Below are 24,619 nucleotides of genomic sequence, written 5' to 3' on the forward strand. Positions count from 1 at the left end.
GGCTAATGAGGACAGCGTTCATATTAGGTACCACTGACTAGCACGGGGCAATGATGGCATTAATGGCCCTCAGGTCCTGCACAAAGCGCCAGCGACCTGGCTTGCCTGGTTTGGGAATGGGGAAGACAGGGGTGTTACAAGGGCTGGTAGTAGGCACCAGGATGCCTTGTTGGAGGAGAGAGACAATAACAGGTTTAATACCTTCCCGGGTAGCGGATGACAAATTGTATTGCTGAATGGATGGCAAGGCGGCGCCAGTTTAAAAAGTAACCGTATGAGGCGGCGCAGAGAGCATCAGGCCCCTGTGATTGGAATGTCAGAAGCGTCCAAAACAGCAAAGGGTGTCATAGGAGGGAGGTGGGGGCGGAGTGTGTAAGGTGAAGATGAAGTTCACGGTCAAGTAGCAGCTCCTAAGGCAAAACCCCTCCCCGTTGTGAATAAGCGATATGGATAAGAGCCCGGGTCTGCGGGATCTAGGGGTATAATGTCTGTTGCAGAATCTGAAGCCTGTACACCATGGGACCTAAATCCTTTGAGTGTCGGGGGTATTTACGATGACAGCAACATGAGGTGAAGAACTGGGGTCAGGCCAGAGAAATGTGCACTGAGTGGCATCCAGCAGGACCTCCACAGCCAGCCCTTCTTCCCCAATAAAGTAGACACCGTGAGCGTAAGCGTAGAGGGCATTTTAAGGTGGGAATCCGCCAGTGCCAATTAGGACGAGTCAGGGTGTTGGAGGAAGGCAGCAGCACAATGAAGGGAGCACAAGGGTTGACTGGTCTGAATGATCCACTGTAGAAAGGTTTGGAGGGAGAGACAAACAGGGCAGCAAGGTGGGAAAGAGGGAGTTGAGAAACGAAGCCCGAGTGGAGTGGTTGGAGAAAGACCATGTGTAGATGGAAGGGGTAGGAGGAGATAAAGTGGGAGGAATGTTCATGGCCAAAAGGGCTTGTAAAAGGGGGGTAGCGGGAGTTCCGAGGTGAGGTAGTCCGGGGAACAATGGATGGATGCATTGAGTTTGCAAAGAGTTTGTCAACTGAGAAGGGCCACTGGACAGGAAGGGAAAATAATAGCAGTGTCTGGGACCAAGCGAACTCACTTGGATGGGCACATGGGTTGATAGCGATTCAGCTATAGGCATTCTAGAGATACCCACAGTACGGGCAGTAGTGGAGCTGAGAGGAGGTACAGAGGACTCCGGAGTCCACCAAAACCAAGACAATACGAACTCCCCCATCTCAACATTCAACGTTGGATGCTCAGGTGGGGAGTGGGAAAGTCTTATCAGTGGGAAAAGGGTCCAGAACAGTGTTGGGAGCCTGGTGAAGCTGTCACGGAGACTGAGGCGGCAAAGAGTAAAGCCAGTATTGTGTCAGGGGCTGGTATTGTGTCAGGGGCTGGTATTGTGTCAGGGGCTGGTATTGTGGGAGAGGCTGGTATTGTGTCAGGGGGTGGTATTGTGGTAGGGGCTGGTATTGTGTCAGGGGCTGGTATTGTGTCACAGGCTGGTATTGTGTCAGGGGCTGGTATTGTGGGAGAGGCTGGTATTGTGTCAGGGGGTGGTACTGTGTCAGGGGCTGGTATTGTGTCAGGGGCTGGTATTGTGGGAGAGGCTGGTATTGCGACAGGGGGAGGGCGGAATGTTCAGACTGATAGTTGCGGGCCCAGTGTCCTAAATTTCCGCATGCCTTGCACCTGTCTCTTTCCTTTGTATAGTGACCTGGACGATTTTGGTCCCAACCCTGTGCCATGCGAGGATAAACCACCCTTGGCCTTTCATAATCAAATGATCCCTGTTGGTCCATATTGGAGAGGAAGGAGACGACCTCCTCCCAAGTTTTGGTGGGCCAGTTGAGCTGGTGAGATTTAAAAGCCAGGGTGTGTCGGGATTGCAGGCAATTAAGGAGAGTTTAAGGAGAGGAATTTTCTGTTTTCCTGAAGGGCAATTCTGACATGAGACTCCCATGCTTCCCTGAATCGAGCCAGGAAATCAGGCAGCATCTCATTGGGCCTTTGCATGCGCTAAAATCTGAGCGTTGGCAGGTGGCCTTCAAAATAAAAGGCTTCATCGTTTTGGCCTCAAAGGTTTCCCATGAGTCACGGGGAAAAGTAAAGGAATGCTTAACAGCAGCACAGTGGGAGCCGTAAGCGAGGTACAGCAGAATGCTAATGTCTTGGGCGGTGCAGTGGTTAGCACTGCTGCCTCACAGCACCAGGGACCCAGGTTCAATTCCAGCCTTGGGCAACCGACTGTGTGGAGTTTGCACATTCTCTCCGTATCTGCGTGGGTTTCCTCTGGGTGCTGCAGTTTCCTCCCACGATCCAAAGATGTGCAGGTCAGGTGAATTGGCCATGCTAAATTGCCCATAGTGTTAGGTGCATTAGTCAGAGGGAGTGGGTGGGTTACTCTTTGGAAGGTCGGTGTGGACTTGTTGGGCCGAAGGGCCTGTTCACACACTGTAGGGAATCTAATCTAATCTTGGGGAAGGCAGTCGTGAATATCATAAATTTGGAGGAGCCATTCATAAAACGGAGCTTTAAGGGGTCCAGAGCATCTTGGAGCATACCGCGGACCTCTGTGTGAGTCCAAGGTTTTAAAAAGGGGGTTTCCCCTATCATAACATGGGGAAGCTGAATGCTGAGCTGAGCAGTCATACTGCGGGTGATGAGTTGCTCACCTGGGGCAGCAGCAGGAGAGATGACAGCGTGAGATGTATAACGCAGGGGTTGTTGAAGAGACATGAGATGTATCAAGGTGGTATGCTGGAGGAATCACCTGGGGTTCCTCCCTGCTCAGGCACAGTTGACCCAGTGCCCCCTCCCCCCTTCTGAATGTATAGTGAACTGGACTGTGTAGCCTCACCTGGAGTGCTGTCAGTTTGAGGGGCAGTGGCCAGGCTTAACAGCAGCACAGTGGGAGCCGTAAGCGAGGTACAGCAGAATGCTAATGTCTTGGGCGGTGCAGTGGTTAGCACTGCTGCCTCACAGCACCAGGGACCCAGGTTCAATTCCAGCCTTGGGCAACCGACTGTGTGGAGTTTGCACATTCTCTCCGTAGTGACAGGAAGTTTTGGGGAATTGGGAGGTAGAAAGCAGTAGCAGCAGAGCAGTGAGGAGGCGAGGTGGCAACAGCAACAGCAGGTGCAGGGGAAGTGGGCCAGTTTCCTTAACTTCAGAGGGCTGGTGGCCTTTTGCAATCTCCTTAAACTTATCAAGACACTGTAACATGTAAGCATGGTCCCATCCAGGATCCCCATACCCACCCGCAATGTTCGTCATCCAATAGTCAATCTTTTCCAATATAAAGGAGCCACTATATGGCCAATTCCTGTTAGACCAACTGTATAAGTCAGAAGTAAATGGAATAACATATCTGCCATCGTCCGTCAGCCAGTGACCCAGGTGGAACGAGGGGGTCTCCTATCTTATTCCTGTGTTATACTCATTTACCATGGCGCTTCAGGGTCTTTGTGGACAGAACCAGAGGACCCGGGAGCCCTTCACAGCAGGACAAAGCAAATTTGTCCCTGGGAAGTACAGCCCTTCCACCTGCCATTTGGAATTCACTGACCCCCATTGAAACCTTACCGGTCCGTGGCGTGAGTCTGTAACCTATAAAAAAGAACAAATAATACCACACAAAGACAAACTGGCGCAGGGATGGAAATGTGTTGCTGGAAAAGCGCAGCAGGTCAGGCAGCATCTAGGGAACAGGAGAATCGACGTTTCGGGCATTAGCCCTTCTTCAGGAATGAGGAAAGTTGGTCCAGCAGGCTAAGATAAAAGATAGGGAGGAGGGACTTGGGGGAGGGGCGTCGGAAATGTGATAGGTGGAAAGAGGTCAAGGTGAGGGTGATAGGTCAGACTGGGGTGGGGGCGGAGAGGTCGGGAAGAAGATTGCAGGTTAGGAAGGCGGTGCTGAATTTGATGGATTTGACTGAGACAGGCTGGGGGGAGGGGAAATGAGGAAACTGGTGAAATCTGAGTTCATCCCTTGTGGTTGGAGGGTTCCTAGCCGGAAGATGAGGCGTTCTTCCTCCAATCGTCGTTTCGCTGTGGTCTGACGATGGAGGAGTCCAAAGACCTGCATATCCTTGGTGGAGTGGGAGGGGGAATTGAAATGTTGAGCTACAGGGTGGTTGGGTTGGTTGGTCCGGGTGTCCCAGAGGTGTTCTCTGAAACGCTCCGCAAGTAGGCGGCCTGTCTCCCCAATATAGAGGAGGCCACATCGGGTGCAAAGGATGCAATAGATGATATGTGTGGAGGTACAGGTGAATCTGTGGCGGATATGGAAGTTTCCTTTGGGGCCTTGGAGGGAGGTGAGGGGGGAGGTGTGGGCGCAAGTCTTGCACCTCCTGCGGTTGCAGGGGAAGGTGCCGGGAGTGGAGGTTGGGTTGGTGGGGGGTGTGGATCTGACGAGGGAGTCACGGAGGGAGTGGTCTTTACGGAATGCTGATAGGGGAGGGGAGGGAAATATATCCTTGGTGGTGGGGTCCGTTTGGAGGTGGCGGAAATGGCGGCGGATGATGCGCTGTACATGGAGGTTAGTGAGGTGGTAGGTGAGGACCAGTGGGGTTCTGTCGTGGTGGCGGTTGGAGGGGCGGGGTTCAAGGGCGGAGGATCGGGAAGTGGAAGAGATGCGGTGGAGGGCATCGTCGACCACGTCGGGGGGGAAATTGCGGTCCTTGAAGAAGGAGGCCATCTGGGATGTGCGTTTTTGGAACTGGTCCTCCTGGGAGCAGATGCGGCGGAGTTGAAGGAATTGGGAGAATGGGATGGCGTTTTTACAGGGGGCAGGATGGGAGGAGGTGTAGTCCAGGTAGCTGTGGGAGTCGGTTGGTTTGTAGTAGATGTCCGTGTTGATTCGGTCGCCTGAGATAGAAATAGAAAGGTCGAGGAAGGGGAGGGAGGAATCTGAGACTGTCCAGGTGAATTTGAGGTCGGGGTGGAAGGTGTTGGTGAAGTGGATGAACTGTTCAACCTCCTCGTGGGAGCACGAGGCGGCACCGATACAGTCATCGATGTAGCGGAGGAAAAGGTGGGGGGTGGGGCCAGTGTAGTTGTGGAAGATGGATTGTTCCACATATCCTACGAAGAGGCAGGCATAGCTGGGGCCCATGCGGGTGCCCATGGCTACTCCTTTCGTTTGGAGGAAGTGGGAGGATTGGAAAGAGAAGTTGTTCAGGGTGAGGACCAGTTCAGTCAGTCGAAGGAGGGTGTCTGTGGAAGGGTACTGGTCGGTACGGCGGGAAAGAAAGAAGCGGAGGGCTTTGAGTCCTTCGTGATGGGGGATGGAGGTGTACAGGGACTGGATGTCCATGGTGAAAATAAGGCGTTGGGGACCGGGGAAGCGAAAATCATGGAGCAGGTGGAGGGCATGGGTGGTGTCCCGAACGTAGGTGGGGAGTTCTTGGACTAAGGGGGACAGGACCGTGTCAAGGTATGCGGAGATGAGTTCGGTGGGGCAGGAGCAGGCAGAGACAATGGGTCGGCCGGGGCAGTCAGGTTTGTGGATTTTGGGACAATGGGTCGGCTGGCGCAGGCATAGCTGTCAATAACTCAAGGTCACCTGAATTTAGAAATTATTCTTGCCAATTCCCTTCTTGCCACAGCGTCATTCTGTAGATCAGCCTGTTAGCTCAGATCAGTGTCTCATGCCCTCCCCCAACCCTCAGGACTGCGGTCTTTCTGGTTCCATCTTGCCACAGCCTCTTTCCCTTTTCCCTTCAGGACCAGATCACGCAGACTGCCAAAATTTTAAATCTATAGTTCCCCTCTCGCTTTCTAAAAAGCTAACGCAAATCAAACAATTTCACTGGTCAATTCAGGGGCATTCCTCATACACAGGCCCAAGGGGAACTTTAATAAAGCAGATTCGTGAAAGACCTCGTAAAATAGCAACAAGAGGTTCAAGAAAACCTCGTAAAAGAGAAATCTTGCCAACTATGCCAAACTGTTGGGGAAAAATCTTATGCTCATACAATTTTCTCCCTTATTTCTACCAATGTTTTGTGTATGTGATTGGGTGGTGTGGGAGACAAAACCTTGGTACCTCTGTCAGCTAAATTAAGGGCTTCTGGTGAGAGTTTCTTAGGGCAGCACCACATAGATATAATGTAGCTATCTGAAACTCTTGACAAGCTTTACGTTTAATGATCATAGATTTTACAGAATAAACAGTGCATTCTGAAAGACTGGTCAACTGAGGATAGTGAGGAGAAAGAATATGTTACACACCTGACTTCCTGCACATCCTTGAAAGGTACATGAGTGTACTCTGGACCATTATTGGACACAGGTTGTTGAGGGTACATTGAATGTGGTGAACAATGTCAGCAAATGTTGCACTAATGATAACTTTGATTTGCAATACAGAAGGGAATTTGGTAGAATGAAATTGTGTCCTTGAACATAGAAAGTATCAGTTGCAATCTTGCAGCACAACTCAGAAGGAAACTTGTATGGAATGAGTTCTCAATTGTTGAATTGGCATGTTTCACCCAACCTGATTAGTTGTTGATGTCTTCATTAATATTGGACCTACATATCGATTATATGCCAATTTTTTTCACACAGAGGATGGTACGTGTATGGAATGATATGCCAGAGGAAGTGGTGGAGGCTGGTACAATGCAACATTTAAGAGGCATTTGGATGGGTATATGAATAGGAAGGGTGTGGAGGGATATGGGCCGGGTGCTGAAAGGTGGGACTAGGTTGGGTTGGGATATCTGGTCAGCATGGATGGGTTGGACCATAGGGTCTGTTTCCATGCTGTACATCTCTATGACTCTATTTATTGTTTCTGTGCCCGTGTAACCTAAATGTATACAGTCTAGCATATCTTGGTATAGGGTTTGTAGAATTCTTTTCTGTCTTTAAAGATTAAATTCTTGGAAAGTCCTAGTTCATCTGTAAAAAACATGCTATCTTTTCAACCTGTAGGCTGTGTTCAGATCTTCCACTCAGGATGGCCTTTTTGAACTGTTGCAGCTAGTCATCATCTGATTTGACTTGCTGAGTTGGCTTTGCTTAGCTATGACCAAAACATAAAAGCTTGATGTTGAGAGCTGGAATCTTTGGTATTGTAACTGCAGATTTGTCCAGTCGTGGATCATAATATGCGGATCAGTGCACGCTAGCAGACCAATGATGAGGTCCATCTGCGTCAATGATGTAAAGGATTTTGAGTGTCTATCCTGAGGACCCATACTAATATATAAAACAGATAATGCCGGTCACACCCTTTCTAAGTAGCTTATCTTATGTGGACTGCACCACATTTGACAGTTTGCTGAGTACATGTTAAGTAAGGAGATGACATTTGTACTTGCACCAGTGCCAATCTTGGCATGTAGTGCATGTTGTTTATTCCTTTTCAGACGTTTTACTTGAATGGAGATAAAGGCTTCAGCTTTTTTGACACTGTCTATGTGGTGTGACAAATTAGCCACATTAACTATCTGTAAGCTGTAACGTTAGTTACCTCTTGGACTTCGTTAACAGGCTTGTGTGGCATTGATGGAACTTTGGAAGCTTCTTTGGCATCATTCCTTGGTTAGTCCCTCTTCATATGTTTTTGTGGAGCAACTTGTAATATTTTATGTTTCTGTGGACCATTGGAATTCTTATGCATTTTTTTAACTCAATGACCTCTTGTACAACATAGATTGCATAAGTCATAAAATGCTGTACACGATCTTGATAGGTGAGACAAGCTACATCTTCTGGAAGATTCGGATGGTCCACTGAACCTGTTGAGTGCTACAATGATTTTTGTCAGTGTTGAGCACTCTCAGCCAGTGCTGACATGATATAATTGCTTGAAACCTACATACTTCTTCTAGTAATGTGCCAATGGTGTATTCCTGAGGTTTGTCAAGAAGTGCATTTTCTGAATGATTTTATAGGTGTGGAGGCAATGACCAGCCTTTCGGCTAAATTGGCTTTAGTGAAGTTGCATTTCTCTGTATTGATATATGCCTACAAATTGTTTGATTATTTTGTCTGGCTGTTGATAGTACAACATGTACTCATGCCTGTTAGCTGAAATTGAATTGCAAGTTGATCTTCAAAAATTTGAAAAGTGCTGTTAGGGCTTTTGCATCATTATCAGAAATACTGGAAGATTTTATTCTTCTTAACCTTCCAGTGATGAAGGCAGGAAAAGGATTAATTGCCTGTTGTTCTTTATCAGTTGTCTGCTAACCCATAAAGACCAATGCTTTCTTTAAATAACTGATGTTCCGGCAGAATATCAGTGAGATGTTTGCCTTCTACCTTCCTTTTGTGTAGCTTTATGCTCTTTAAAATGTCAAAGTGAAAATCTGTACAATTGTGTAATGTTTTTTTTCCCTATGTTTAATTATTCCTGTTGACATTAAAAGTGATTCTTTCTTATTTGTTGATGTTGCTTTAAAGGTAATTTTTGGCTTCTCTCTTTCCTTTTTTGCTATAGCTTAGGATATCCAGACTTGTAGTAGTCGGTTTCTGTGCGTGTAGGTGCTCATTGTACTAAAAAAAGTGAGAACTTGCTTGTATTTTTTCTATTGATTGGAAATGAACATGGCAGAATTGACTAACTCCAGACACAGACAAGAACTCTTTAGTATTGACTTTTTTTTCAGTGTTACTAAATTTTATTTTCTTCTCAGTGTGCCATTCAGGACTACTTAAATCTCCTGTTTATTTTACTCCAGTCAACAGCAGGCCTCTCAGTTTCTTTAAAGAGAAAAGTCGAGTGCTCAATTTGCTTCAGTTCAAGTTTGTAGCCTTTAGTTTTGGTTGAAGCATGTTAGTTTGATTGTATTTGTAATGGCAGCACAGAACCCGTGCAGATGATTAGGAATGATGACTGTTAGGGAAAACTTTTCACAACTGCTATAGTACTATCACCTTATCAGCCTTTGGTTTCCATTTACTGTCACTAACTTGCAGTTAATTCAAGCTTTTAGCACCAATTTACTGTCACTATGTCTTGCGGTTTTTTTTCGGCATGCTACCCCATGTAACATATATCATAAACTTTGTGGTTTTGTTGAGTCATGTATCTTGAGATTTATTTATACACCACCGACTATTTACATGGCTAAAATTTCACATACTTACACATGCAGTCTAGGGTTCTCTGATTACTGATTTTAATGTACATTAAATAACTTGCATTACATGACTAACTGTCTGACTGCATCGAGAGAGAGGGTAACTGAAATTGAGGTGGGTACCTGAACATCATGTCATTATGTCATGTAGCTGTCTTAAAGGTACAGGCCAGTTTGGTCAGGAAGGTAAGCCATAATACAACAGAAATAGTGCTCGTTTGTCTTCAAGTCTGTTCAATTAGCCATCTTCTATTATCCTTCTACTTCCAGAGCGGTTCATGTGTTTAAAAATGAAATAACTCCACAGAGGCCAGTATCCTGTCACCAAGTCACCCTTTATTTAAACGTGCAGAATATTTGCAGAATATTCTGTTCACTTTGAGCCAGCTCTCAAAGTGAACAGAATCTCTGACACACCTTTTTTTTACCTTTCTTTTTTTAATTTTTTGTGTGCAGGTGTGAGACACAGTGAAAGACACAAACTGTATGAATCTTTATTCAATTTCCATTACCAGGAAGAAAAGAAACACCAAGTGGCCAGTGACAAGCAGTGCCCTTCACATCAAAGGGCAATGTTGTGATCAAACAGTGAAAGGGAGGGCAAGGATTAAATCAGTATAGAGTTGGAGGGGGAAATAATACGCTACACTTCCTATGGTGTCCACCTCTCCCTGAACAACTCAAGGGTTTTGGTGGACACTGCGTGCTCCTTCTTCAGAGAGACCTGGGTTCTCACACCTGTTATTTTAAAATCTTTTTTTCTTTTTCTTTTCTTATGTCATGTGTGCAGGTGTGAGACACAGTGAAAGACTCAAGGTGCACAAATCTTTATTCAGCTTCCACCACCAGGAAGAAAGGAAACACCCGAGTGGCCAGTGACAAGCAGTGCCCTTCACATCAAAGGGCAATGCTGTGTGATCAAACAGTGAAGGGGAGGGCAGGGATTAAATCAAAATAGAGTTGGAGGGGGAAATAATGCACCCCACTCTCTGCAGCGCCCACTTCTCCCTGAACAACTCAAGGGTGTTGGTGGACACCATGTGCTCCTTCTCCAGAGACACCCGGGCTCTCACACCTGTTTATACCTGTCAGCTTGGGCTGCCTAACTGGACCAGATTAACAGCCCCAATCAGGAAACTCATATTCTATAAGGTGGTGACCTTGTTACAATCACTATAAAAAGCATTCAGAAGCCATTACAGTGGTTAAATTTGTGGAGATGATTATTTGCATTGAAAAATGATTAGTAAGGTTCAAAGGAATTAGAATTACTATGGTGTGGAAACAGGCTCTTCGGCCCAACAAGTCCACAGCGCCCCTTCGAAGGATATCCTACCCAGACCAATTACCCTACATTTCCCCAGACTAATGCACCTAACCTAATCATCCCTGAACACTATGGACAATTCAGCATGGCTAATTCACCTAACCTGCACATATTTGGATAGTGGGAGGAAACCGGAGACACGGAAGAATGTGCAAGCTCTGCACAGACAGCTGAAGCTGGAATCGAACCTGGGTCCCTGGTGCTGTGAGGCAGCAGTGTTAACCACTGATCCACTGTGCCCCCCCACCCAAGGTCATGAGTATATCAGTGTATTTTCCCTCATGTTATGATGGGGAAAATAAACAATACATCTTACTTCCAATTTTCAAGAACTTACTTCATTCCTTTCATTTCATCTGGAATGTTACCCCTTCCTTCTCATCATTCTCTTACCTTCCCCTCACTGTTTCCACTGGTGCTGCCAGGTCTCTGCCACAATGTGCAGTTGTTGAGTTTTCCAGGGTGACCAATGGAGTACTTTGTCAGAAATGTCCTACATGGCCAGACCCAACTCCCCACACACAGCTTCCCAGACTGATTCTTCCAAACTCAGGCCGATACTGACTCCCCCGGTCTCAGGCCGACACTGACTCCCCCAGTCTCAGGCCTACACTGACTTGCCGGTCTCAGGCCTACACTGACTTCCCAGTCTAAGGCCTACACTGACTCCCTGTTATGAAGATGTGGGTGTCCTCTACCTTTAAGAGAGTTAAAAGCTAGCAGTGACAGCACCAAGTGTTCTCGATAAGATACTATGTAACATTTAGTTAAGAAAAGATAGCACTGGCTGAGTTGCTATGAGACAAAAAAAATTTGAATTAGGCCAATCAATTTAAATTATACCCCAAAAATACCAAATTCCAATCAAGTTTGAATTGAGTATGTTGACAATCTTAAAAGCCAATGACACAATCCGATGTTTTGGGGGTATAAGACCAGGCCAAATTGGACAATTGGGAGGAGAACTGCCAAGCCAACGACATCTGCTAACTGCTCTGAGAAGAGCTCTCTTCAAGGTACCTTTATTGATTAGTAACCTGAAACAGAATCCCCAAGAAGGAAAAAAGAAGACTGGAATACAAGGAAGAACCAAAACCTGCCTGGTTTTGAGATAAGAAGCTTTGTTTCATAAATATTAATCGGGAGTTTTATTTGACTAGTATTGTAGAAGGGAAAGTAAAAGGTAGGTTGGAGGAAGGAGTTGTAAAGAGTTGTTCGTTAATTATTCTCTGTTATACTTGTGTAGGCCAGAGACCGGGGGGTCAGTGTCAGCCTGAGACTGAGGGAGTCATTCGAACTTTAATTCCAGATCTTTTAAAATTCAAATGCCACCATGGTGGGATTCAAACCCAGGTCTCCAGAGAATCATCTGGGTCTCGGGATTACGAGGCCAGTGACAAAACTACTGCACCAAATTTACCAATGATTATTAGTCAGCACCTTCCGAACCCACACTGAGTATCATTTGGAAGGACAAGAGTGGCAGATGCATGGGAATACCACCACCTGTAACTTCCCCTCCAAGCCACTCACCATCCTGACTTGGAAATATATCACTTTTCCTTCACTGTCAATGGCTCAAAATACTGGAATTCTCTCCCTAACATAATTGTGCGTCTACCTATACCAAATGCATTGGAGAGGTTCAAGAAGATAGTTCGCCATCGTCTTTCCAAGATAATTAGGGATGGTCAATAAATGATGGCCCACCCAGTGAAGCCCACGTTGTCTCTATGAATAAGAAAAAAGGAGGAAAAGGTTTGAGGAGATTCGCACTATTCCTTTCTCTTCCGTTTCTTTCCAAGTCCTAAATCACATTGGTTAAGAAGCGAATTGTCACTGAGACTGAGAACTGTCTCAGATGCCCCATTACTCTAGTCACACTATTACCAACTTGTATTTTTAGTAATTTGTAAAACATTGAGTTGAAGGGAGAGAGAAGAAAAATCTAACTGACATGATACACTGTGAGGTGTCTCATTTCAATGGATTCTGGGCCACTGTAAACTGTTAAAGTTATCACTGAATCTGATTTTTGAATTTCCTTAGCTACCTCCAAATCTGATGAGATTATGGTGATGAATGCAGATATTCCTAAAAACAGAAATCATTGGGAACAAAAACCACCAGATACTCTGCTGAATGCACTACAGGCTGCTCAGCTATCGTCCGTTTGTCAGACCATGAGTGAAGATCAGATTGGTAAAGAAATCTCTTGCAATTAGACTGTATGAAATGACAAACCTGCTCTTGTTTATTTAAAGTTATAATAAGGTAAAATATAACTTAATTTAACTAATGACATTCAAAATATCTATAGTCACTTGGGAGCACAGGACTTGAGTAGTGCTGAAAAATAGAAATATGCTGCTAAAGATTTTTATCTTGAACTCAGCAGGACAGAATTGCATGAACACCAAATCTCAAAGGGAACAATGATTTATAATACATGAAAAATAATTTCTGATTGCTTGGCAAGTGGACTGCAGTTGGCAGAGGGCCGTTCCATGAATTTCCTGGTGTATTCTCTATGGCAACACTTCCATGAATCAGAGTAAATTTGCTCACCAGTCAGCACCTCTTCTCATGCATTTTAAATTGTCCGTCTCTTTGAGGTTTAGTATTCTTGAGTCTGCCCTGATGACTTAAGACAAGATGCTTTGATAGCTTATCTCTTTTTCTCAGCATTATTATGCATTTGTAATTAATATTTATTAGCTGAGTAAAACTGGTTTAAAAAAAAATCACTGAATTCCAAGTGTTAGAGCACAGAAGGATGTTTACTCAGTCCATCATTTCTGCACCAAATAAGCATGATTACTTAGAGTCATAGAGATGTACAACATGGAAACAGACCCTTCGGTCCAACCCGTCCATGCCAACCAGATATCCCAACCCAACCTAGTCCTGCCTGCCAGCACCCGGCCCATATCCCTCCATACCCTTCCTATTCATATACCCATCCAAATGCCTCTTAAATGTTGCAATTGTACCAGCCTCCACCACTTCCTCTGGCAGCTCATTCCATACACGTACCACCCTCTGCGTGAAAAAGTTGCCCCTTAGGTCTCTTTTATATCTTTCCCCTCTCACCCTAAACCTATGCCCTCTAGTTCTGGACTCCGCGACCCCAGGGAAAAGACTTTGTCTATTTATCCCCGCATAATTTTGTAAACCTCTATAAGGTCACCCCTCAGCCTCCGACGCTCCAGGGAAAACAGCCCCAGCCTGGTCAGCCTCTCCCTGTGGCTCAAATCCTCCAACACTGGCAACATCCTTGTAAATCTTTTCTAAACCCTCTCAAGTTTCACAACATCTTTCCGTTAGAAAGGAGAGCAGAATTGCACGCAATATTCCAACAGTGGCCTAACCAATGTCCTGTACTGCTAAGACTTGCTTTCCCAAAATACAGCACCTCGTATTTATCTGAATTAAACTCCATCTGCCACTTCTCAGCCCATTGGCCCATCTGGTCAAGATCCTATTGTAATCTGAGGTAACCCTCTTCATTGTCCACTACACCTCCAATTTTGATGTCATCTGCAAACTTACTAACTGCACCTCTTATGCTCGCATCCAAATCATTTATGTAAATGACAAAAAGTAGAGGGCCCAGCACCGATCCTTGTGGCACTCCACTGGTCACAGGCCTCCTCACTTGCTGCTAGTCTCCTGCTTCTCCCATATCTTTGCACATTATTTCTATCCAAATCATAATCCAATACCTTCTTGAATAAACATAATTTAGCCAATGCAAATTATTTTGTCATGGTGTACACGGTGATTGTTGCTGTGCTATAATACAAATATATTCATCTGCTAATTTTTGCAACCACTTAACAAGAATTGGAGAGGCTATTAATAAAATGGCATAAATATCTCAGCGTTAGACCCTTCTCTATTTTTAAATGAGGCATTGTTTACATTTGAACTTAGCATTCCGTAAAGTTCTTCACAAAAGTGAAGGTGAGGTCGGAGCTACTGCCATTGACATCAAGGCAACATTTGACCAAGAGTGGTATCAAGAAGTCCTAGCAAAATTGGAGTAAATGGAAATTGGGGGAAATTCTGCTGTTTGGAGTCACACCTGGAACAAAGGTTGTGTTTATTGGGGTCAATCATCTTAACTCCAGGTCTCCGCTGCAGTGTTCTTCAGAATGGTGTCTTGACCCAATCATTTTTAGCTGCTTCGTCAATGATCTCCCTTCAGTCATAAAGTCAGAGTGTTTGTGGATGATTTCACAATGTTCAACACCACTTATGACACCCCAGATACTGAAACAGTCCATTTCCATAAGCGCAAGACCTTGGTGCCATACAAGGGCCAGGCAATGACCATTTCTAACAGGAGAAAACCGAAACATTATCACTTGAAAATGAGCTGAACTCCACTTAAAGGTGGCCTTGCTGTCACTGTCCTGTCTTGTGACAGTGCTGCTGTCAGAAGTCTTTCATTTGCTGCTGGCCCCTTTATTCTGAAAGATGAAGCCCTATTACAATAAGCAAATGAATTATGTATTAAGAGCCCAGCCAACATCATTCTAAGAAGCTAACCTGAAGAAATGGATAAGGGTCAGTAGCCTTTTCAGGAATTAGGCAGAAGTCTCTTTGACTGAGCTGTTGCAGCCCCTGGAGAATATTATTGCCTATGTTTACGATGTGTGTATATATTGATAACTTGCATATGTATTGTATATTATGTAACAAAAATGCAGTCATCATGAATGTTTATTAGGCTTGTGATTGAAACAATTCCGTTCTGTTTTTCAATTCTGTGACACCAGGTACAGGATTAAGAGAATGATTATAGAGATAGTTATGAGTATGCTGAACCAGCCTTGCCCTTTCACACAGTGCTGATTATTGATTGTTCCATGTTTATGTTCAACAGATGACACACTGACTCCTTTGAAACCAACAGAAGAGAACAATGATCCCAAATCAAACACTGCCTCTGAAATAGATCTCGATAAGGCACGACTGGAACCGAGATCTGACGATGATGACACGTGAGCCAACTACTCTTTTTTAAAAAATTGTTAACCTTCCATCATTCAAATAAACAAAGGGATATTATCTGAATGTGTAGCACAGAAACAGGCTATGTGGCCCAACTAGTTCATACTGGTGTTTACAATTCAGACCAACCTTCTCTCACCCCTTTCCATCTAATACTACCAACAGAACCTTCTAGTTCTCTCTTCTTACGTGTTTTAGCTGTTTTCTCCTCATCTACTTATCCAATGGTTCCAGCCGGCTGTAATGCTGGATGAATCAGATTCCAAAATTACACCTGGCTTGATAGATCATAAGAACAGAGTTCCAAGGAAGGGTCACTGAACCCGAAAAGCTAATTCTGATTTCTTTCCACAGATGCTGTCAGATCTGCTGAGCCTTTTCAGCAATTTCTGTTTTTGTTTGTGATAGAACACTCCTCACTTGCCTGGATGGGTGCAGCTCCACCAACACTCAAGAAGCCTGACACTATCCAGGACAAAACAGCCCACTTGATTTTCAACACATCAAAAACATTCACTTTCTCCTCCATCATACTCAGTTGCAGCAGTGTGTACCATCTACAAGATACACTACAGAAATATGCTAATGTTACTTAGACAGCATGTTCCAACCCCATGATCACTACCACCTTGAATGACTAGGGAAGCAGATATGTGGGAGACACCACCACTTGCAAGCTCACCTTCCATTTACCATCCTGACTTGTAACTATATCGCTGTATTTCAGTTTTGCTGGACCAAAAGCCTAGAACTCCCTCCCTAACAGCATTGTGAATCTACGTACAGCACATAGAGTCATAGAGATGTACAGCACAGAAACTGACCCCTCGGTCCAACTCGTCCATGCCATTCTAAACTATCTAATCCCATTTGCCAGCACTTGCCCATATCCGTCTAAACTCTTCCTATTCATATACCCCTCCAGATGCCTTTTAAATTGTTGTAATTATATCAGCCTCCACCACTTCCTCTGGGAGCTCATTCCATACACATACCACCCTCTACGTGACAAAGTTGCCCCTTAGGTTTCTTTTATATCTTTTCCTTCTCACCCTAAACCTATGCCCTCTAGTTTTAGACTCGCCCATCCCAGGAAAAAAGACCTTGTCTATTTACTCTATCTATGCCTTTCATGATTTCCCTGGAGAGCCTCCGACTCTCCAGGGAAAACAGCCTCAGCCTATTTAACCTCTCCCGAGGGCTGCAGCTGTTCATGAAAGCAACTCACTACCAGCGTCTCAAGGGCAACTAGGCACGAGCCACAAATGCTGGCTCAGCTAGCAAAGTCTACATACCATGAATGATTAATAAGACTTCTTTCCAGTTCTGATGGCCTAATCTGTTCTCAATCTGACAACTGGAAAAATTCTCTCCAAACTCTCACAGCTTGGAGACTTATAATCACTTTGTTGGGGGTTGTATTATAGGCCTCCCAGTAGCTGATGGTTGACCTCCTAGAGGTTTATAAAATCATGAGGAGCACGGATAGGGTTAATAGCCAACGTGGTGAAAGTGAGGACTGCAGATGCTGAAGATAAGAGTTGGCGTGTGGTGCTGGAAAAACACAGCAGGTTAGTCAGCATCCGAGGAGCAGGTGAGACAACGTTTTGGGCAAAAGTTCTTCATTTATATCACACTTGCCTCGTCTTAAATTTATCAGTGTTATTCATCTGAAGAGCACCTTGCGGTAGTGAGAATGGATCAGCTTTGGATTTCTGTAAAGCAGAATGGCAGGAGTTTGAAACTTGCCACTGTCCATTTACGTATACTTTGAACTTGCACAACACAAACTTTAGTGCTTTATGTATAGATTTTGACAGCAAAAGCAATTAATAGCCAACATCTTTTTCCCCAAGATGGGGATGTCCAAAAGTAAAGGGCATAGGTTTAAGATGAGAGGGAAAGATTTCAAAAAGACCTGAGGGGTACCCTTTTCAACAGAGGGTGGTTTGTAAGTGAATGAGCTGCCGGAGAAAGTGTTGGAGGCTGGAACACTACAACATTTAAAAGACATCTGGATGGGTACATGAATAGGAAGGGTTGAGAGGGATATGGGCCAAATGCTAGCAAATGGGACTAGGTCAGATTGGGATGTCTGGTTTATGTGGATGAGTTGGACCAAAGGATATGTTTCTGTGCTGTATGAATTGATGACTCTATGACTTGAAAATCCAATTTACCCTTCTGCTAGGGGAAAATCCTCTCCTGAACTGAAATATACCCTACTCTTCTTCTAGAATGAAATCAAAATCTAATTGTTCTGGACTAAATTCAAATTACGATATCAGTGTCATTTGTTTTTCTGTATGTCATTAACTTATCAATCCACCAACTCATACCACATCTATCTGGTTAGAATCATGCCACTCAGCCTGTGTTCCAGATTCCTCCAATTGTACAGGCCTAGCAGCGATCATGGGACAGTGACATATTTGGGAGGGTGGGGCTCTGTGAGTCCTCAACATTCATTTTGGAGCCTTCAAGTCTTTTGGCACCAGGTCAAACATGGGCAATGACACCTTCGATTGATTAGTTTTGACATGAATTGCATGTTTTCTCAGAAATTACGTGTTTAGATCACTTGACTTCTTTTTTTAAAAAAATTCCCTTATAGAACTGAAACAAAAATTCCCATTAAAAATATGAATTCTCAAATGATAATTAATATATACTTTACACTTTATATCACACTTGCCTCGTCTTAAATTTATCAGTGTTATTCATCTGAAGAGCACCTTGCGGTAGTGAGAATGGATCAGCTTTGGATTTCTGTAAAGCAGAATGGCAGGAGTTTGAAACTTGCCACTGTCCATTTACGTATACTTTGAACTTGCACAACACAAACTTTAGTGCTTTATGTATAGATTTTGACAGCAAAAGCAACACGCCTGTAAAAATGAGCTAATCTAAACAATTTGGGAATGAACTTCAATGCTATTTTCAGTATATAATCGAAGCAATCTAGGCTGCAAGTTTCTTGCTCTAGTATTCCATCCTAAAATCAAATTCCTTGACAAATGTTTGATACATCCCATCACCTGCACTCCTAACCTACATTAAATTGTAATAATAGTTGATGACATTGTGTTCTATGTTTTCTGTGTTGTGCACTCACAAAACAATCAAGCTAAATTAGATTAGAGCACAACAGGGTAGCATAGTAGTGGACAAATAATTCAAAGACCTATATTCTTGATCTAGTGACAACAATCAAATCCCATCATTCCATTGGGGGAATTTCGATTCAGTTAGTGAAAAATATATTAAATGTAAATCTTGCATTAGTAGTGGTCACTGTGGAAACTTGTTAAGGTCCACCTGATTCATCAATGTCCTTTAGGGAAAAAGATCTACTCTTGTCCAATTTGGCTGATACGTGACTCCAGTCCAACAACAAAATAGTGGCTCATAATTACCCTCTAAAATGGCCAAGCAAGTCATCCTTTTGCAGCAAATTGCAACAACCAAATATAATAAAAATAAAACTGAATAAACTACTGGGCATTGACCTGAACATCAGATTTGGGTATGATAAAGGTACTCCCAGCCAATCCTGCAAAGTTCACGAGCGTCTGGGGATTTGCAGCAAGTATGGGAAAGTGACATAATTGACTATTCAAACAATGGCTGATGTAGTCATTTGCACAGAATCATGCCATTCACCCCATGTTCCAGATTCCTCCAATTCCACAGGCTTAGCAGAGACATATTTGGGAGAATGAGGTTCTGTGAGTCCTTAACATTCACTTTGGAGCCTTGAAGTTTTTTGGCATCTAGTCAAACATGGGCAATGACAACTTCAGTTGATTAGTATTGACCATCCTTCCTCAGCTGATGAATCAATACAGTCTAGTTGCTAGGTCAAAATCCTGGAATTCTGTCCAGATCAAGAATGTGTCCACTCACACTAAATGGACTGCAGTGGTTCAATAAGGCTGCTCACCACCACTTTCTCAAGGACAACTGGAGATAGGCAATAAATGTTTGCTAAGCTAGTGACGCCTGCATCTTGTCAATGAATAAAACAAAACTTTGTCAACCATTGTTCATTTGGTAAGATTCTCACTTCTGAGTTAGCAGTCTTTGGATTCGACCATGATTAGAAAACAGAAATCAAGGTTGACACTCCAGTGCAAGTGCGATACCGTTGAAGGTGCCTTTTTTCAGATGAGACATTAAACTGAGGTCTCACCTGCCTGTTTAGGTGGCCTTAAAAGATTCTGTGGCATTATTTAGAAGAAAAGCAGAGAATTGTTTACTCCTGCACTGGCCAATTATCTGGTCACTTTTACATCGTTATTTGTGAGAGCTAACCATGTGGAAATTGACTGTGGTTGTAAAGCACTTTGAGGTCTTTATTGTCTCAATCTTTTAGTATTTTCAGACTTAACCATCACAAAGCTTTATTATGTGACTACTCTGATTCATTTTGTAGGATTCTGAATTGTATTTATATGAATTTTTGTTTTCCCTAGAAATTTTGAAGAATCAGAAGATGAACTCACAGAGCAGCTCGTAGAGTCTTTGCAAGATCTAGTTCATCCAGAAGAGAAAATACAAGGTAGTGATGGGCCAGAAATCAGTCAAAGAATATCCAATGAAGAAGAGGAACAAAAGAATGAAGGCCACAAGGAAGTACTTGTTCCTGATTCTCAGAGAAAGTCTGAGGAATCCTTTGATGAAAAGAACAGAGGTGCACCTGACCCAGGCAAGAATTGTACAGAACAAAATGGGACAACTGCCAGAGAATGATACAGTTACTGTGATGTTCTTACAGCTGATAAACTACCTGGGAGTCATTTGAAACACAAGAAGTCTTACAGTTTTGTCTAAAAGTATACTTGTATTTCAAAGAAAAACTTCAATGTAAAAGACTTTACTGGATATATTAGTCAGGCATCTGATCAATTAACTACGACATTCAAGACAACCAGCTGTGAAAGTGGTTATTGTTATTCATCAAGGATATATCTAGCTATATGTATAGTCTTTAGAGTCAATAATAAAAGTCAGTAAAGATTAGCCTTGTCATTTTTAGGAATATATTTCCGGTCATTTGTAAGTATTACTATTTATTTAGTAAATCCAAATTCATGAAGGCAAGTGATTGCCACTTTGTTGTGTCTAAGGTGATTAGTCAACCACTTACTCTGTAGCGGGAACACTCCTCAGTTCTGTGCAGCTTTGTTTCTGTTCGTTTGGTCTTTCAATATTGAGACTGATAGTTTTCGAATTGCACAAGGGCGCTGTTTTGGAATCCGTTAGTTTTCTCTTGGAATTCAACCTGCTGCATCATTTGCTTTCCCAGGGGCACCTGCGTAAGGAATGGGGACAAGGTATAAGTGCTGATTCACTTCCCCAATATTGTAAATCTATTTTTATGGTAATATGGGGACTTTCTGTGAAAGGATGAGTTATTTTCTGAGTCATGATGTTATGGTTTGGAATGTGGATAAAGCTCAGTGGTATTTGTGTCCTTCACTCTCACTTAAACCACCAAGGAGTGTTGATAATATACATCATGCCTGGTACTTTACCTTGACTGCCAAACTTAGTTGGGGACATCATCAGCCTCTGTTGTTGTAAATTGGGAACACCATCTATTGGAATGCACAAGATCTGGGACAAATAGCAGAGGACAATTGCTCTGAAATCAGCAAGATCAAAAGATGATCCCAATGAAGACTTGTGGCCAGTTACCTGAGAACAGATTGAAATCTTACTAACATTTCATACTTAGCAATGATACCTGGACACAATAGTGCTATTGTTTACAACAGTCATGGCTGACTCATCCTAAACCGGACAAAGAAAGGAATGTGAAAAGAAGATTTTGCCCTCTCATTCATGTTCAAATGCGCATAACAGGACTCCTTTTCAAAATTTAAATAATGTTAGCTGGATCGACTGGTTTCAAGGATTAATGAACTTATTTTACAAATTACAGAACAACAGATCATCTTGTTGATTTTGGAAGAAGATTCATCTTCAGAATTGAGCCTTATCCTATTCGTGCTTCATCGGCTAAAAGCCTACACCCATTGATTAGATTAGATTAGATTAGATTAGATTACTTACAGTGTGGAAACAGGCCCTTCGGCCCAACAAGTCCACACCGACCCGCCGAAGCGTAACCCACCCATACCCCTAACCTAACACTACGGGCAATTTAGCATGGCCAATTCACCTGACCTGCACATCTTTGGATTGTGGGAGGAAACCGGAGCACCCGGAGGAAACCCACGCAGACACGGGGAGAACGTGCAAACTCCACACAGTCAGTCGCCGGAGGCGGGAATTGAACCCGGATCTCTGGCGCTGTGAGGCAGCAGTGCTAACCACTGTGCCACCGTGCCGCCCACAATTGGTCATTAGCAATTTCAGTTTATGTCTTTTAACACTTTTTGAAGAGAAACAATGTTGAACATTTTTATACCTTCCTCTTGTTGACCCCTAGTTTCCCATGCTGGAATACATGTCTGGACACCATGAGGTCTGAATCAGATTTACCTATTTTAAAGCAAAACATTTTAATGATATTGTTGGAAACATCCAGGATATTTTACATATTCCAGGGCTTGTTTCCCCTTCATTATACTCACAGACTACCTACTGACAGGAAATGAAAGTCAATGGAGTGGAGAGGCCTAACATTACATCGCTGCACTTCTATCTTCTATCTCCCCCATGAGCTGATCCCCATTCAATGTAATGATAGATTAAAGCAGCTTGTAGGACAGAGCCACTACTGTTCATCTTCCTCCAGCAAGCAACACTGCATAGAAGATTACTGTGCATAATGACTATAATACTTCAAAATTCTAGCAGTGGTCATTGTCTTTTTCATTTGCACAATGACAAGGAGAGGTATTGTTCACAAATTAACAGGAAACACGCTATAGAACTTGCATTGAATGATGCTATTTCTGATCTGAATAGATTTGCACTTGAGTATTTCTACTATTGTACATAATTGAAGTTTTTGAAAACTAAGTAAATATAATAAATTACAAGCATCTCTGGAGATCAGTCAAAGAAAAACAAACAGTGCAATGCTGTTTCACAGCTGACATTGGGATACTTCAGTATGGAAACTACACACAGCAACTGGGAATGATCAGTGATTTCAGAGCGTGGTCAGCTAAGTGTTTAATTTTAAGACTTATAATTTTTTTTTTGCAAATCTATAATAGTGAGTAGGTTGAGGGGACTTTTTTTTAATGTTATACTGAGATCTGTCTCCTGATTTTGATATTAAGTTATTCCAGAACAATGTTTTTGAACAATAAGACTGTTCAACACAAGAGTTTTTGAGAGCATGTGTTGTGATTTTTTGGGGTATATTTTGGGTCTGTAGATTGTTTAAGGTGCAGAGAAGACTTTTAGTGGAGTGATGTGGTCTTTCTGTCAGATAGGGGAGATTACAGATAATTTCAGTGTTCCTTGAGATTATGTCTGCAAGAAGTGTGTTTGATGAAAATCCTGTCAGATCGCATGGATCGGTTGGAACGGCAGTTAGAGACAATGAGGAATTTACAGGAGCTAGGAGATGTGGGATGGCAGTTTCAGGAAGGTAGGAAAACCACAGATACAGTTAGGTAGATGGGTTACTGCTCGGAAAGGTAGGAGAGTTAGGCAGGTAGTGAAGGAGTCTCCTGTGGCTATCCCTATCTCAAATAAGTATGCTATTTTGGGAAATGTAGTGGCTGTTGGCCTCTCAGAGGAAATATAGTGCTGACAGATGTGTCTCTGGTATCCAAACTGTTTCTACTGTAAAGAGTGGTATGTCAGGTTCCTTTGGATTGAATTTCATAGGCGACTCTGCAGTCCAGGGCACATTTTGATATTTCTGAAGCCAACTGCGAGATAGCAGAATGGTGTGTTACCTCCCTGGTGCCAGGGTCAAGAATGTCTCAGAGATGGTGCAGAATATTCTCAAAGGGGAGAGTAACCAGCAGGTTATTGTACACATTGAGGAGGGACCTGATTGAGGCTGACAAAATTATGTGAGGTATAGACAGGGTGGATGCTTTCTCCCAGAGTGGAAGACTCAATTATTAGGGGTTCCAAGTTCAAAGTGAGAGGGGAAAAGTTTAGGGGAGATGTGCGTGGAAGGTTCTTTGTGCAGAGGGTGGTGGGTGCCTGGAACACATTGCCAGTGGAGGTGGTAAGGACAGGAATGATAGCATCACTCAAGATGTATCTAAACAGATACATGAATGGGCAGGGAGCAGAGGGTACAGACCCTTAGAAAATAGGTGGCAGGTTTGGACAGATGATCTGGATTGGCACAGGCTTGGAGGGTCAAAGAGCCTGTTCCTGTGCTGTAATATTCTTTGAAACATTCTGCAAGCTGGCGTCCTGTCTCCCCAGTGTAGAGGAAACCACATCGAAAGCAACGGAACAGCAGATGACGTGTGGAAGTACGGGTAAATTTGATGGATGTGGAAGGATCCTTTGGGGCCTTGGACAGAGGAGAAAGTGAGAACTGCAGATGCTGTAGATCAGAGCTGATAATGTGTTGCTGGAAAAGCGCAGCAGGTCAGGCAGCATCCAAGGAGCAGGAGAATAGACGTTTTGGGCATGAGCCCTTCTTCAGGAATCCTGAAGAAGGGCTCATGCCCGAAACGTCGATTCTCCTGCTCCTTGGATGCTGCCTGACCTGCTGCGCTTTTCCAGCAACACATTATCGGCCTTGGACAGAGGTGAGGGGGGAGCGCAGAATTTGCACTTCTTCCAGTGGCAGGGTAAGGTGCTGGGAGTGAAGGGTGATTTGGTGGGGGGCATGGACCTAACAAGGGAGTTGTGGAGGGAATAGTCTCTCTGAAACGTAGATAAATATATCCCTGGTGGTGGAGTCTGTTTGTTGGTGGCAGTAATGGTGGAGGATGATGCAATTTGTCTAGAGGCTCATGGAATGGAAGGTGAGGACCAGCAGGATTCTGTCCTTGTTGAGATTGGAGGGAATGGGGTTCAAGGGCAGAGGTGCAGGAAGTTAAGCATCAACCACCATGTGGGAGGCAAAATTGTGGTCTTTGAAGAAGGAGGCTATCTGGGATGTTCTATGGTGGAATTGATCCTCCTGGGAACAGATGTGGCAGAGGTGGAGGAATTGGGAATAAGGGATAACATTTTTACAGAAGGCAGGGTGGGAGGAAGTGTAGTCCAGGGA

At 43.7% G+C, this 24,619-nt stretch overlaps 1 protein-coding gene and 1 long non-coding RNA gene across 5 annotated transcripts in view; one reads left to right on the plus strand and one right to left on the minus strand.

Annotated features, from left to right (window-relative positions):
- nek5 (NIMA related kinase 5) overlaps nucleotides 1-20,603 on the plus strand; it is a 96,565-nt gene extending 75,962 nt beyond the window's left edge. For 3 of the 4 annotated variants that reach the window (XM_043692147.2, XM_043692148.2, XM_043692149.2), the window contains 3 exons: nucleotides 12,478-12,630; nucleotides 15,320-15,437; nucleotides 19,923-20,603. In XM_043692147.2, the coding sequence (XP_043548082.2) occupies nucleotides 12,478-12,630; nucleotides 15,320-15,437; nucleotides 19,923-20,199 (548 nt within the window). In that variant the 3' untranslated portion in view covers nucleotides 20,200-20,603. The remainder of the gene's footprint in view (nucleotides 1-12,477; nucleotides 12,631-15,319; nucleotides 15,438-19,922) is intronic. The other variant, XM_087988302.1, reaches the window with a different exon arrangement.
- LOC122550836 (uncharacterized) lies at nucleotides 17,011-23,999 on the minus strand. Its single transcript, XR_006311957.2, has 3 exons — nucleotides 20,985-23,999; nucleotides 20,597-20,761; nucleotides 17,011-18,216 (listed from the first exon to the last, which is right to left on the minus strand). It is a non-coding gene; the product is annotated as an uncharacterized LOC122550836 (long non-coding RNA).
- Between the last annotated feature and the right edge of the window lie 620 nt (nucleotides 24,000-24,619).

Source organism: Chiloscyllium plagiosum, unplaced genomic scaffold (genome assembly GCF_037043375.1).
Source record: "Chiloscyllium plagiosum isolate Xiang-an unplaced genomic scaffold, Cpla_swu_hap1 HiC_scaffold_6, whole genome shotgun sequence".
Taxonomy (NCBI): Eukaryota; Metazoa; Chordata; class Chondrichthyes; order Orectolobiformes; family Hemiscylliidae; genus Chiloscyllium; species Chiloscyllium plagiosum.